The sequence below is a fragment of the Varanus komodoensis genome, unplaced genomic scaffold (genome assembly GCF_004798865.1).
Source record: "Varanus komodoensis strain SLA01 unplaced genomic scaffold, ASM479886v1 scaffold13_1, whole genome shotgun sequence".
Classification (NCBI taxonomy): domain Eukaryota; kingdom Metazoa; phylum Chordata; class Lepidosauria; order Squamata; family Varanidae; genus Varanus; species Varanus komodoensis.
The window spans coordinates 11,352,504-11,367,942 of NW_025335408.1; the positions used below are offsets into that span (position 1 = coordinate 11,352,504).

The following is a 15,439-nucleotide window of genomic DNA, read 5'->3' on the forward strand; positions in this document are numbered from 1 at the left end:
CCAGGACCCACAGGATCCCTAAAGTTTTTCCATTGCTCATCCTGCCTGTAACAAGATGAGTCAGCTAGAGAAGCCAAGAAGCTCGTGTTGATGAAAATGTAAAGAAAAGGGGGAATAGGCAGCAATTTTGCCTCTGTGCTCCTCTCACCCTGTCTGGCTCCTGCCAGCAAGGCAAATTTTAGATTGAGGGCCCCAAGTTCTGAATCCTCAATCTATCAGGCAGAAGTCCTTTAGGATTAAGCTCTCGGAGTCTCTTTCTGCACAGCCCCATGCTTGTTTAGTTTATCTGGTCACAATAAAGTGTGATGAGAACTAGACTTTTGCTGAAGCAATTTATGTACAACGATGACTACACAGTACCTTCTATTTTTTAAAAAATCCAAAGCATTAAAAGAATGAGGCCAAGAGAGTTTAAAATATGACTTTAGGATGCATTCAAATTAGTATGAGCTTAATGACTTCAATCCTCTGCAAGTTTCAGAATGAGGACTAAAAGGAAGGATTGGAAAAATATTTTTTCACACCATGTTCCTTTATCTTCCAGTTCATCTGGCTTTACAACAGCTTGTTCTGTTGAGCCATTGCTTTTTTCTTTTCCGATTAGTGTGATGAATGAACTATTGACTCGTAGCTGCACATCTCCACAATACAACAGCAAACTGCTTATTTAACAATTAGTCAAGAAGTGTGGCATACTTAGGAAAAGACCATTTATTATTTGCTTATCAGTTGGACCAGCAGAAGCTGGTTCTCAGGCTCCTGAGAATGAAATATTGTAGGCTAAAAGCACCAGGAATGTCTAGGTTTGATTTAATGAAGTTTGATTGCTCTACACACAGTACATGTGTATACCTCAAGATCTGTGCCGAAGAAAAATAACTGATTCGTATGCTTCTGTGGCATTTTAAATAAACAAAAAAAGAGTGAAAGGATTAAGTTCTTGTTTTAAATCATTTTGTTATTTGAATGCACCACACAATTTTATTAGAAGAGATGTGATAAACAAAATATTAATCTGAGTTTTTAAAGAGGTGGGGGAACCAATAATGGGTTACAATTTTCAAGACACCCCAATGATTTAAGAGCTGGTTTTAGAAGTGGGAAAAACTTTCAAAATAATTCAGATACCTCACCATGCCTAGATATCCTTCTGGTAAGGACAGCCTACAATGAAATGGTGTCTGGGCTGCAGATAATACTCTATATTATAGCCAGACTAGAGCACTAACTTCTTAGGCTGCAATATTTCAAATTAAACTTGTTTAGGCTAGCATAGAAAACCTAACAACTGAACAGTTTCAGAGCTTTTCCACTGGAAAAAACCAACTGGTCTTTCACAGGAGTTCCTTTCACATACAGCTAAATGCAGAATGTTTCAAAACAGCCCAAGAAGGAAACAGGACCAATGACAAAAAGACAGAAATCACTTCTTCATCCTTAGTGCTGTTTCACATCCATGAGGAAAAGCATCAAGGAGCTCCAACTGAAGACATTTTGCTGCCTAAGGCAAAGGGCAAGAAGCTCCCTTCACCTTCCTCCATGCAGAAGCCAATCAGACTTACTGCAACACTAGTTAAGGGGCAGCTTCCTCCAGTGCACCTGAGGACAACAGGTTAGCTTGGGGAGGAGTGCAGGGCAAGCCAAATGGGGCACACAGCTCTGTCGTCCAACACCCATTAAGAGTGTAGATCTTGGCAGATGCCTAATAACACTAATCCATGAGGCAGGTCCTGGCCTGGTGTATGCTGAGGGGGACCTTCATCTCAGCAATGGTTATGACCAAGTTTGTGCTTTTTTAAAGCCCCCTTTCATCAAACATGAACTAAACAACTCACCAATGGATAAAAGGAAGCCTTACCCATACAAGCAGCAAGAGGTTTCTTTTCACTGTCCCACAATATCCCAGCATCCCAACAATGATAAGGAAACAGCAGACTGCAATCATTACTGGATGGACAACTGGGAAGTAAGTTGAAATCACAGCCTCCTCCACCCTGAAAGCAAATGAAACAGGGATCAGTTAAATGGCATTGCATCCAGTTTCCCTCCAAAGCACATCATTTTAGAATACAGTGGTCATCTGCTTTAAGGATCACTGAAAGCATTTTCTTAACAAGAGAGTGCTCTATGATGAGGCAGCTTTGTCCTTTGAATCAAGATGGAAAGCTGAAAACAACTGTGAGCAGCTATGAATGCTTACAGCTATTACTTCATAATTAGTTCTGAAATAACAACTCTCACCATTGCATATAGAATTCTAAAACATAAAGTGCTTGATACACTGCAAGGAATGGAGTGAAACTGAATTCAGCCACACTGAGATCTCACAGGAAGGAGAGAAATAAAGGCCCCTAGACAAGCCACTCCAGGGACAAATCCCAGTTTTCCAGAAATTGTCTCTGATATGGATGATTTGTTTTGCCCTTCAGGGGAAATCTGAGGGTGCCTTTAAAAAGCACTGTGATTTCTGCTCCTGAAAATGCTATTTCATGTGTCCTAAGGGTTCTCCCACTAAAAGTAGGTTCTTAACCAAAACACACTTTTCATTTTTATTTTTTTAATCAAACCTGTAAAGACAGGCTTTCAAAAATTTGGAACACTGGGGAAAGAGATTCAAGCTGCAATTATTGGTGTGAAAATAGGCTCTTTTAAAGTTCTTATATTAAAAATCTTGGACAATATGCTTGTTCAGAGGCAGGGATCAGAGATGTATGAGTAAGGAGGTGGCACCAAAATGAAACACTGAATAGCAGGGGAGAGCTACCTCTGGCCTGCGAGTCTTACCCAGCCCATGCCCACAATGTTGCCTGCAGGTTCCTGCAAGCCTCAGCCAAGTCCCTTCCCACCCCATGTGAACAGTACAGGAAGAAGCCGCTCAGCTTAGCTTGCAAGAGGCCTGCAGGAGCTGGCTTTAGCTAGCCCTAGGCTGAGCTCCTTTCTCTTAAAAAAGTGAGCAGAGGTGTGAATAGTATCACAGGATAGGAGAAGGCTAGAGTTCAGGTTAGGATCCTCCTCCACTTCATGTTATCTGCTGATGGTATCTCAGGCTTGTTGCAGAGGTGGGGGCTAATCCAACCTCCTGGCCAAAAGTGGATGCCTTCCCCTGCTGAATTAGCAGAGAGAGGAACCTAAGGTGTAAAAGCACAGCCCTAAAAATGGACACGAGTCAGTTGCTCTCATTGAACAAGCCCTTAACCTCTAACAATATTTTGTAAGCCGTATGAAGCGCTTGAAGTGATAGGATGGGGTATAAATGCATGTAATAAACAATAATAAATAAATAAATAACTACTGCTCCTACTAAGAGAAGAATAAAGTGAGAATGGTGTCCATTTTAAACAGGTAACTCCATCCCTTTCCGTCTAGTACACAAAGAAGAATTACTTTTTCTGCAGAAGGCAGAACAGAGAACTTTGGAAAATCCTCACACATTGAGAAAGTATGATCCTGCCATGTTCAGAGGGAGAGGAGGGGATGTATACAAATCCTAGAGCAAAGTGCAGGCCCTGACCCTTTCTTCCATAACCACCAACTGTTCAGTACATTCCCAAATTTTGTGCACTTTCCCCCATTCTAAAGAGTTGAATTGGCTCTCCCATGGCTTAGTTACTGACAGGAAGAGCTCTAAACCAAAATATACTTAATGTTGGGGGGTAATTTGGAAATGTTCCTTTTGCCTTGGGACCTGCTCCATCACTGGAATGTGGTGCTCAAGTGATTCACTGAAGTAGAAGATGGCTAAAAAGGGTTCTAAATCCTGGACCCTATAAGAACCAGACACACCCTCTGTAACTCCTGAAGAACTAACTAAACAGGGCATCCATAAATATGGTTGCCGGCAAAGAACAGAAGTTTAATCTTGGAGATCAGTAGGGAAAGCTTCTAATATACACTCAAAAGAATAACATTGCCAATGACCCTTTCAACATGGGACCCTGCTGCATCTTGTGACTGGATACAGCATCCATATTGCCAATGTCAGGAGAGGAGTTGCTGCAACATTCATGCATTGCTCACCACCTCTTCCCAGCAGAAATCTAATTTGCCTAGCAGTGGGTAAAAGAAGACATGCTTGCCAGCTGCCAAGGGCAAAGGTTGGTTACCGGGTTCGGCCAAACCCTGCACTAATCATGTATGCTCTGCTCAGTCAAACATATATCAGGAACTTCCAGGGCTAGAACTGGGAACTCTCATCTTTGTGCCACTGTCTTATGTGACTGAAGCCACCAGACTGAAATCTAGGGCATCTTAGGAAGACAGGAACTTCTGCCTTCCTGTGTTGGACCGTTGTTCCATCCAGCCCTACCTGGGGATGACAGTATAGACCCTGAAATGTTTTCTATGCAAAGAAGATGCTCACAGACATTGAGTTACAGCCATTATCTTCTAGAGCAGCAACTTATTCCTAGGCTTTGGATTTTATTTATTTTATTGATTGATTGATTGATTGATTGATTTATATCCTGCCTTTTTCCTACAAAGGCTCAAGGCAGCTTACATCATTCTCCTCCTCCATCTTATCCCACAACAACAACCCTGTGAGGTAGGTTGGGCTGAAAGTGTGGCCCAAAGTCACCCAGTGGGCTCCATGGCTGAGCGAGGACTAGAACCCAGATTGTCTGAGTCCCAGTCCCATGCTCTTAACCACTACTCCACACTGGGCCCCCCTTGCCTGGAAAAGCATAAAAGACTTTACCTAGGAGATGCATTTTGCCTAATCCACAACCATCTTCCTAGTTCTGCTGCGTCCTTCTGCTTGGTCCTGTGGCCCTCATGACTGCCTAGCACAATCGCTGCCTCCCCGCTTTCTGCTCCCCGAGACTCAAATCCAACAACACAGTATTATTCTATCAATACAGGAGCATCTCGGTGGTCCTTTTTCAAACTGGCACAGAAGTGGTTTTGTTTTTCAATTAGCACAGCAATAGTATATATAAGAGAAGTCATTTTTATACTTTTATACAGGTGAGACTATGACATGGCACAAAGACTCCAGAGCCCTCCACAGACCCCATCCACCCCCTTGGCATTTTTGGTTCCCTCCTGCGAAATCCAGCTACAGGAGGAGAGTCGTGTTTTGGCTGACCATGGCAAGCCTACCTTGTTTCTGCAGTTAAAGTGAGCACGTTATTCAAGTAGTCCCTCATCCAGGCAGAAACGCCTAACACAGTGATGGACATCAACTGAAATAAAACAGTGATTTTATTTAGCAAAAGCATAAGTTAGTACAGACACCATTATCAAGACAGAGTTATAAGCAGTGCACTAATGCACAGAATAATTTCCCCCTACTTAGTGATTTGAATAGATGCATTACTCAAATATTATTTTTTAAAACATGGCAATCTGCTCTTCTGCAATTTGCTAATATCTTGGAAGAACAGATTTCTCAACAGAGTTATTTCAGGATTGGCTTATCTGCCCAGAACGGGGCTCCTCAGGGACAGCATAAGCCTTGGGGTTTTATTTTCTGCTTGCAGTACAATTAATCACTCCAGCAGAGATTTCACAACCAAAATCCACAAGGTGCCATGATGCAGAATCAGTAGTCTGTGAGGGAAAAGGTAAGAGCACCGTATGTAATTACCAGATTACTAGTGAAAAAGACAGGCAGCTTCACTCAAGCTCGTATACATGAGGAAAACTCCACTTGAATCATCAAAGCAGAAGGAATAATAGCCAACTCATCAGAGACATGAACTGGATTAAGATGACCTTGTTAAACAGGATCCCCGCCAATGGCAGAAAAGATTTTGCCAACTTTCAAAACCCCATAGCTTTGTTTCCAGGCATGGGAAATGAAGTAAAGTGACAATAGGTAGGATTTCATTTTGATCAACCAGTAGTATAAGGGCTTAAGATACTCACCTTGGATCTTTGGTAATATAAGAAAAGGGAAGTATTAAGCTAGGATATAAACCATCGCACAAAATGACCATATGCATATAGAATTTCTGGAAAGGGGTCAACTTGGGCTTTCACAATCTTCACAAATGAGTTTTGCGGTAAAATGATTAAGTGCACTCCCACCGTTCAACAGCGTCATCAAAAGAGTATGCTGAGCTTTAAGTTACAGACAGAAATGAGAGCACATTCTCAGTGGAGAGATGAGCAGAAGGCAGATCAGGATCTACAGATAATTGCTGGGTGATTTAAAGCAGAATTCCCAAATTCCAACTCTTAACAGTGGAAAGAACAAAATGAAACACACGTTCCCAGACCTCCCCACAAAACTATCCCGCTGAAGGCGGGGAGCAAGGGCTTTTGTACGCAAGGAGTTTTCAGTGCCACTCACTTCTAGTCCTGAGCACAAATGCCTGGGCTCAGAATTCTTTCAGCAAGTGTATCCTTTGGCTGGTGGCTAGTGGATGGGAGTTCAACCGAAATCTCACAAAGCTGCAGCATGCTCACACCTGTCCTAGGGCAAGTAAACGTCATTTCATTTACTATTTGTCTTTATTCCCCATTGTTTATATTCTAACTACCTATTACAGTTCCCTGGAGATGTAACACCCCTAATCTTGTAAATACACGTAAGATTTCAAAAAGTGGCAACCAGGTTGCAGACTGCCCTGTCTCATCTGGCCATAACTGTGGTTAAGTGACTAACACTGACTAACCCATGGTTAATGTTAACAATGCTCTTTCGTATTTCAAATCAAATCCTTATTAATTGTGATTTTTGTAAGTATTATCTATAGCAGAGAGAGAATCATGCCAGGGAGTGTTAATACCATAACTTTTTAAACTCTTAACTGTGATACACAGATGCTAATGTTTATTTATATATTTATGTATTTAAATTTCTATACCACTGAACAGCCCAAGCTGCCTGGGCGGCTCACAACAGCACATTAAAAATACAATAAAAATAAACCATGTTAAAAACATATTAAAACACCAGACAAAGTTTGCAATGCAAAATTTAAAACCAAGTATAAAACAGATTAAAATATAATAACTTGAAGAAAAACTTATGGCATGTGTAACAGCTAGCAGGGCTCAGTAGATTACTTGAATGCCCTGCAGCAGAGGGCAAGCTTTTCCGTACCTGGCATTGAAAAGATAGTAAAGCTGGTCCCAGGTAGAGCTCAGGGGGAAGTTTGTTCCAGAGCTGGGGGGCCACTACTGAAAAAGCCTTTCTCCTTGTTGCCACCATCTGAGACTTCCTCAGAGGCAGCTGTCAGAACCTGATCATAGTGCCTGGGTAGATGATGGTAAGGAGAAGTGTTCCATCAGGTACTGTAGTCCCAAGCCATGCAGGGCTTTATAGGTTAAAACCAGCACCCTGAATTATGCTCAGAAGCATATAGGCAGCCAGTGCAAGGGGATCGGAATTGGGGTTATGTGCTCAGACCATCTAATCCCAGTTATTAGCCCGGCTACCACATTGTGCACAAGCTGGAGCTTCTGAACAGTCTTCAAAGGCAGCCTCATGTACAGTGCATTGCAGTAATCTATAGACCACTGTACATCAGCAGAGCAAAGACCACTGATGGCAGGCTATCTATCCAGAGAGGGACCTGGCTGGGCCACCATCCAAAGCTGGTAGAAGACACTCCGAGCCCCGAAGGCACCTGGACCTCAAGTGACAAAAATGGCTCAAGGAACAACCTCAAGCCACAAACCTTCAAAAGGAGTGGAACTCCCTCTAGAACAGGTTAAACAGCTGTCACAGTGTTATTCCACATACATATAACATGGCTTCTTTGCACACCACACATTAAGTAGTACCTGAAAAATAGCTGTTAAGCACGAAGGCAGAGCTCTGAAGCCTGGCTACAAAGGTCTGAATGCTTGCTATTTTCTGTCAGTTGCCAAGAATAGGCTTTAGCAATACAGTTTATTTAGTCCTTACATACACAATGGAGATAAACCCCATTATCTGCCTATTTGTACCATCTAGCTGTCTTTGGATTAACCTCTTACAACACACAGAACCCCAACAGTTTAAGGAAAAATAAACACAGACATTTAGGTTTATTTTCAGTCTCACACAAAGCAGTTAATTGCATCATACTCTACGAAGATAGTGCAAGATGCTTTTCAACAGTAGCTTCTAATCATTCTGACAACACAATCAATTACAAAATAGTTCTGCTATATCAAGCAAGACCACTTGATTTTACTCTTGATTCCCTCCAAATGCAAACGAAAACAAGAGGAAACACTAAGCTAACAGACAAGCAAGTTTCATGACATTTAGCAGCATACACCATAAGCAAGTATGTGCAAGACAGAATCCTGTACATTTAAGGCAAGAATGTAAAGGAACAGCTGCAGAATATTACCTCGCCATTAGCAGAGTTTCAGCTAAGAAATCTTCATGCATGCCAGTTAGATATAATGCAATCAAAAAAAAGGGCTTGACTGGTTTCAATACTCCTTGCCTACAGTTTTCATCCTTTTTCCCCTTTCTTTGAAAACAGGGGCATTTCATTCTAGAATGATGGTGCTAAAATGATGGTACTAAAAGGTATGTGTCAGAAGACCTAATTGTTTGTCACCTTCTCACACTGGAAAAGCTGGTAAAACCTCATCTTTGCCATGAATGAAAAGTGATCACATTTATGTATATCACTGAAAACTTGAAAATAGTCAAATTCAAGGGACCTGCCTCCACCGAAAAAGAATGCCTCCTATCTGTGGTTTTCAATTAGGGGTAGTTGGTTCATGCCTTCTGGACATCACTGGATACTGTGGTCACTGAGGGCTGAATAGCAGATAGATTTGTGGGGCAAAAGACCCTAACTGCCTTCCGTTCCTGAGTGGGCCCATTTTCTCTTTGTTACCACTTGCAGCAAATGCCCAGAGAACAGCAAAGCAAGCAGAAGATTTGTAGGAGATTAGCACTAATTCCCAATAGTTTAATAATAAGGTGCTTCTTCCCTTGGCTAAATTAGGCTGCTGAAATAAAGAACATATGGGATAACCAGTAGTCTTTTCTGTGAAAGGAGTATTCCACTCCAGCCCCTGCACTGAAAACAAATTACTCGATTTAGAACATACTTTAATTCTATGTGCATTTCCGTTGTCACTGGTTCTGGTCGGTGGATCTCGGGGTTCTAGTAAAAGCAAAATAGATCTGAAATCTTGAACTCTGCCTCTCCATGGGCCCATATACATTGATGCCAGTAAATCATCTCTGTGGTAATGTCAGAAAAAGCCTTTTTAATCACAATTAGAGGATCAAACTCCCAGAGATGAACAAGTTCTTGTCAACTTATGTTATGCAATTCCTGCTTCAAAAAATTGAAAGATTGTACCTCTCTTTTTAAAACCACTGCCATAATATGATAATATAGACCAGATACTAAAAAACAACATAACTGGGAAAGTCCTGTTGTTTGATATGCAGTGTTCCCATTCATTTGAAATAATGCACAAATTGTATTGTGCTTAGAAGCATGCCACAAAAAACATTTTGTCAGAGCTTCCCAGCTCTTTTTGGCTGGGGACAAGGGAGCAAGAATATTATCTCTCTTTTGTTTATATGTTTTGATTTAGGAAGCAGAAAGAGAGGAAAGAAAGATGGTGGAGAAAGATTACTAGACTGGAACCATTGCTAGCAAGTAAGAGAAAAAGCCTGAATTTTAGAATTCTAGAGTCCTAGAAGAAAGCTTAGGATTTCATGCAGCAGAACAGACATGAAATTATCATGTGTATACTGTCTTCTGATTGTTTGTTTTTTCCCTATAGGACTTTCAGAATAGACCTTAATATAAAATAATATGCAGTGCAATAAACAGAACTGGCTTCCAACCAAATTAATTTAGAAGGCAGTTAGACATTTATTTCTTTATTTTAAAACACTCTTGTCCTGCATTCTCATTGAAAAAGGGATCTCCCCATAGGCTAACAAAGAATGCAAAACATTGAATAAAGCAAGTTATAAAAGAAAAATTTAAAAATATCCCCATAAATAGCAAAGCAAAATTGCCAAGAAGTGCATATATAAGCCTTGTATGCGGCTACATAATGGGCTACAGACAACGCTAGCTTTCTCTGGAATGTGTTCATTACGTAGGAATTATATTTGTTTTGGTGGAACTTCAAAACAGCAGCAACAAACAAAAATACTCAGAATAATAAGCTTGGGCTCCAAGCCAGCCAAAATGCCCACATTCGCACAGCTCACCAGAAGGTAAACATGATGGAGCCAAGCACATTTCCCATTGTGAGGCATTTCATAACCTAGATGTCATGAGTGACGAGGCCCCATAGCATATAGACACCTGCTGTACCTGCAGTGTTGGAAAACAAACACTTTGATGTTGACAAGAGTGTCTGAGTAGGTAAAGCACAAAAAGACTATCTTGATCTTCTGCTATTTTTTCTCTCCTTGCAACACAGAGTTTGGTCTTCATCCTTTCCACTGTGTAGTTAAAATACACAATAGCCCCTAGCGAGCCAGGATTTTGCAGCCTCGTACAGTTTCAACCTAGTGTCCTTCAGATACATTGGAACTGGACTACACCCCCCATAATTCACAGGCACCAGAGATATTCCATTGGTTGAGGATGATGGGAACAGCATCACAACACAGATGGAGGTTTCAGGTTAAAAAAAGCAGTTTCAGCACAAGACTCTTGAATATTCATGTAGGTCAAGGGCATTCTAAGGCATTCTAAGGCAGCTTAGACTCTAAATTCTAAACTTGAAAGATAATTTTATCATCATTCTCCAGAGGAGAAGTAGAAAATGCCTCATATCAAATGTAATAATAAACAAAGGTTCCAGGGAATGACTGCTAAAAATCAAAATTATGGGAAACCCTGGCTTAGCATGCTGGAACAAAGCCAAAATGCTAATGTTAAACCTGATGAAAATATTTTTGTATTTAAACAAACCGTTTCCAGCTAACCAGCTGTGCTTCTATTGGCAGCATTTTGTTTTAAATATTAATCCTGTATTTTGATTCCTTTTACTTTTTTTCTTGTTCACCAGCTGGGAATCCTATTAGATATACATTGGTATATGTAACAACTTTACATTAAAAAACCTAATACTACATTTAAAACCACATTTTATACAAATTTTATTTATTTTAGCACATGTTATGTAATAATAAAACATTTTAAACAGTTGGCAATACCCTCTGCCACCTCCACATGCTATTTCAATTGGTAAATGCCTCACCAAAAAGGGTAGTCTTACCCTGGCATCAAAATGTAATAAAGTGCCAGGTGGGCTTTGAAGAGTAGATGTTTCCATAATTTGGGGACTACCACAGAAAAGCTCCTCCTGTTAAAAGCTTCCAGTTAAATGAAACTACATTTAATTAGGCCAAGATGGAAACCCAAGTTTAAACCATGGTTTAAAGTTGGCTTGTAATCCTGGTTTGTTTTGAAGCAATTAACCACATGTTCTGGATCACGCACAAAAAAAATGTAGGGTGAATTGTGGCTTGCTAATTCCTGTATCCTGCTCATGCAACCAGAGCTTTTTCTTCTCTCAGCAGACACAATCACACATGTATAACACAAGCTTGCAATCCTTTTTACTATTCTGAAGTGTAGTATTACATTTGCAAGACAAGAGGAAGAGGCAGGCCTAGGATGCTCAGAATGGAAACACTAAGCATCCTTTACACAGTTCATTAAGAGATTTTCTTAAAAAATCATTTGACACTAACTTACTATCTGTGCTCATTACAGGTGGCCAAAAATACATATGTGGGAAGAGCTACTCTGGGTAATACCCCCACCCTGACAGAAACAGTCTGGTTATTACCCAGCAGAAGATGACATATCAGTGGAAGCCATCTGGTATCTGGATTATATATTCAATATGCACTTTTGGCTTTTGACTGCAAGGGGAAAAAACATCAGCCCACACAGCATCTGTGCTTCTAATATAATTTGTTCTTCTCAACACTTCCTCCTACTGGATTTTGAAGATTTCCAGATGAATCTCTTGTCTGCATCTATGGATTCCAAGCTACATCCAGCACAATTATACAGGAGTTAGGTTAATTTACAAGATGAAATACACAAGGTAAAATGCAGACTGCACACACTGCCTTCTTCATAGTATTAAAAACTGAATCAAGCATTCAGTAAGATTAGGAGGTTCCAAGTCCTGCAAAAAAACAAATATTTACTACTTTGTCCTCATTAACACAGGAATTTCCTCTCAAAGTATGTCAAAAATCAGAAATCCATGACCTGCTGCATTTCAAATCAAAATTTGCTCCTTATTACCTGATCTGGATTTCACTCATGCAAGTTCTGTTGGATCCAAAACACACTGACCATGAGCTAGTAGCAGCAATACTCCAAGAGAGCTGCACTCAAACTGAGCCCTTCATGTACTTTACGAGCAGAGGAGAACTCCATGCACACTGCAGGGAATCCCCAATAATAGGCTGAGTATTTCCCATCACAGAAGAGGTCAGGAAATCCCTGCTAAGATGGGACTTCAGCTGGAATCCCTTGGGTACAATCTAGCAAAATCATCAGTCCTAACACACTAATGTGAACATCCAACCTAACACATAGATGAAACTTCCTGGAGCTATAGTGCTGGAACAATTTCATGTTTAAATGTTCTTACACAAAATAAAGTAAAATAAAATAATCAGCTCACTTAGAAAACTGATGCATGAAAAGTGATGAACTAGAGACAGTCTTCCTGATGTTATAGCATTTTACAATCAAGGATGCAATTATGATGAGAAATTATATAAATGAAGGGAAGAGCTCCTGCAATCTGATGCAATTGATCTGAAGAAAAATTATCTGATGTGATTTTTGCTGAATGTTCAATTAAGCTACATTTTCTGGAAATCAATGAACCTAAGAGTGCAATTAAAGGCTTGAGGTCTTTGGATACAGCTTTTTTTCTCAAGACCACAGTCCAGTCAATGAGACCTGCAAGTACAACCAGAGCAGCTGAAAATATTTTTTTAAAAAATCTTTGTTTAAAGTTGGCTTTTCCATTGCTAACAACAGGCACTTTGTGCCCTGCCTACCTCTAAACAGCAGGCATTATGTTGAACTAAGTTTCACTGAAAGGAGTGAATTTACTTCTGCATAATGTGTTTTATAGTCGGCATTTATATTAAGTGCATACATAAGCCTATTTAATGGGATATAGGCAGCCCTAGCTTTCTCTGGAATGTGTTCATTATGCAGAAGTCACATTCATTTCCGTGGAAATTCAGTGTAAACCTCCTTGTGGCTTCAGGCTATGTTCTTCCACATAAGTACTTTGATACAGAAGAAAGCTTTACTAAAATAAATGGGATTTACATTCAAATAAAGTGTTCTGAAACCAAGATGCTAGTCACAGACAATCAAATTATTTGGAAGTTACCAAGGGAGCATAGGATATCATGTATATATGTGTGCATCAGTGTGTATAAAAATATATCTTCTCTGCCACTGAAAATGCAGTTAATATATACACATACACTGCAGTTATCAGTTGTGGCATATTAAAAACACAACAAGTTTCTACATTTTCTACTAGTTATGGATGACTGCCCAAATCACTTCTGGTTTCATTTTAAAACATCAGAATGTGATATAGTCATCTCCATGCAATTGCCACTTTACATTTTTGCTTGGTGTGCCAGCCACCACGATTGCCTTGAAAATAAGTGATGAAGCCATACAGACCCATATTTAACTTTCAAGCTATGCTTGCTCAGTTTAAATCAGTTATTTGCCTAATTGTAATTACTCAAAAGTTTTTTTAAAAAACCCCTAGCAGATGTTTTATGAAAGTTGCAGCTTTAATTGTTAATATGGGCATTACCAAAATATAGAGTTAGGTGGCCCAAATGAAAAATAGACAAACTGGGGTTTTTTGCTACCTATACCATTCAGAAACCTAGAGACCACAGATATTTTAGGACTGTTTTCTCATTACCTAGGTACTCATGGCTTCCAAATTGCCTTATGTGGAAGCAAGGTTCACTGAACTCAGTGACAGAAACATCTACATCAAGGATTGGATCCAGATGAAGTTAGTTACATTTCATTCTCAGTTACATTGATGGGAAAAGTTAATCAAGTCTAACTTAAATCCTGCCAACAAATTGTTACTTAGCCTTACTGGATTCATCCTATTATATCTGATAAAGGTTGGTGTTCTTCACAATTTTCCCTTCTGATTATTTGCATTTACCCTCTTTACCATCTTCCCAACTCTAAAAAGGAATTTCCCACAGAGCAAGTAAATATAGACATATGACAGAATGTGTAGTAAGGCTGTTTGTTTCTGTGGATTATTTTATCAGTAGAAAATTAACTTCAGGTACAATACAATGGGCTATCCCATTGATGCTTATAAGGTTCTGAAATTAATCAGTCTCCTCCCCAAAGCCTGAACTATGGCCCCTAGAAACTGTCTAGCAGTCTTAGGATTGCTTTTCCCATTAGCCGTACTCCATTAATCTTAATGGCAGATAGTAGCAACTCACTGTTATTCAGAATCTTATTGCTACAAGAAGCTAACTACATACTGGTTTTCTAATACAACTAGCTGGACTGCAAACCAAAACACTCTTACTAATAAACCCAAAAATCTGAATTTGAAAAACTGTTAAAGAAACTTGTGGAATGATTTGCAAGATAAAAGTAAAAAATAAATCCCATATGCTCATCACACAACCTAAAGCTTGTTATTAATCTTCATCAGTTTAATTAGACAATATCTGCCTTGACAAATGTGCTATTTAGTGGAAGCGGACTTCAGACTTGGCTAGCCAAAAATAATTCTTTGCTATCAACCATAATATGTAGATCCTTTCGACTGACATTTGAGATATATTCTTCTGCACAAATACACTTACACTCAGAATGTTATGCTACAATCTTGAGCGCGCTGACTTGGAAGTGAATGACACAGACAGCCTGATCCTGTGCATGTTTACTCAGAAGCAATTATTTCAATGTGTCTTGTTACCATTAAGCACAACAGTGCATAAGATTGCAACCTGATTACACTATTTCGCACATACGTTTTTCATATATAGATGAATGTGACATATAACCCAATATAATATAACAGCAGCAGTGACAACAACACTGTGTATGTTATGCCTGTTCATCAACACCGCAGCATGAAAAACAGGAAAGCCCGACACCCTCAGATTGTGCCCCTCAGGTTTATTTTGTTTTTGAATGAATTGATGCTCATTCATTTAAAAAGCAGGGACATCACCCTGCTGACAAAAGTGCGTATAGTCAAGGCTATGGTTTTCCCAGTTGCAATGTATGGCTGTGAAAGCTAGACCATAAGGAAGGCTGAGCGCCAAAGAATTGAGGCCTTTGAATTGTGGTGCTGGAAGATACTCCTGCGAGTCCCTTGGACAGCAAGGCGATCAAACTGGTGAGTCCTAGAGGAGATCAACCCTTACTGTTCTTTAGAAGGTCAGATACTGAAGATGAAACTCAAATACTTTGGCCACCTAATGAGAAGGAAGGACTCG

The 15,439-nt window shown here is 39.9% G+C and overlaps 1 protein-coding gene across 1 annotated transcript in view; it reads right to left on the reverse strand.

Moving 5' to 3' along the window:
• TSPAN12 (tetraspanin 12) overlaps window positions 1-15,439 on the reverse strand; it is a 97,262-nt gene that overhangs the window by 34,284 nt on the left and 47,539 nt on the right. The window contains exons 7-8 of the mRNA XM_044423030.1: window positions 5,101-5,183; window positions 1,859-1,994 (exon numbers count right to left, since the gene is read on the reverse strand). Coding sequence (XP_044278965.1) covers window positions 1,859-1,994; window positions 5,101-5,183 — 219 coding nt within the window. The remainder of the gene's footprint in view (window positions 1-1,858; window positions 1,995-5,100; window positions 5,184-15,439) is intronic.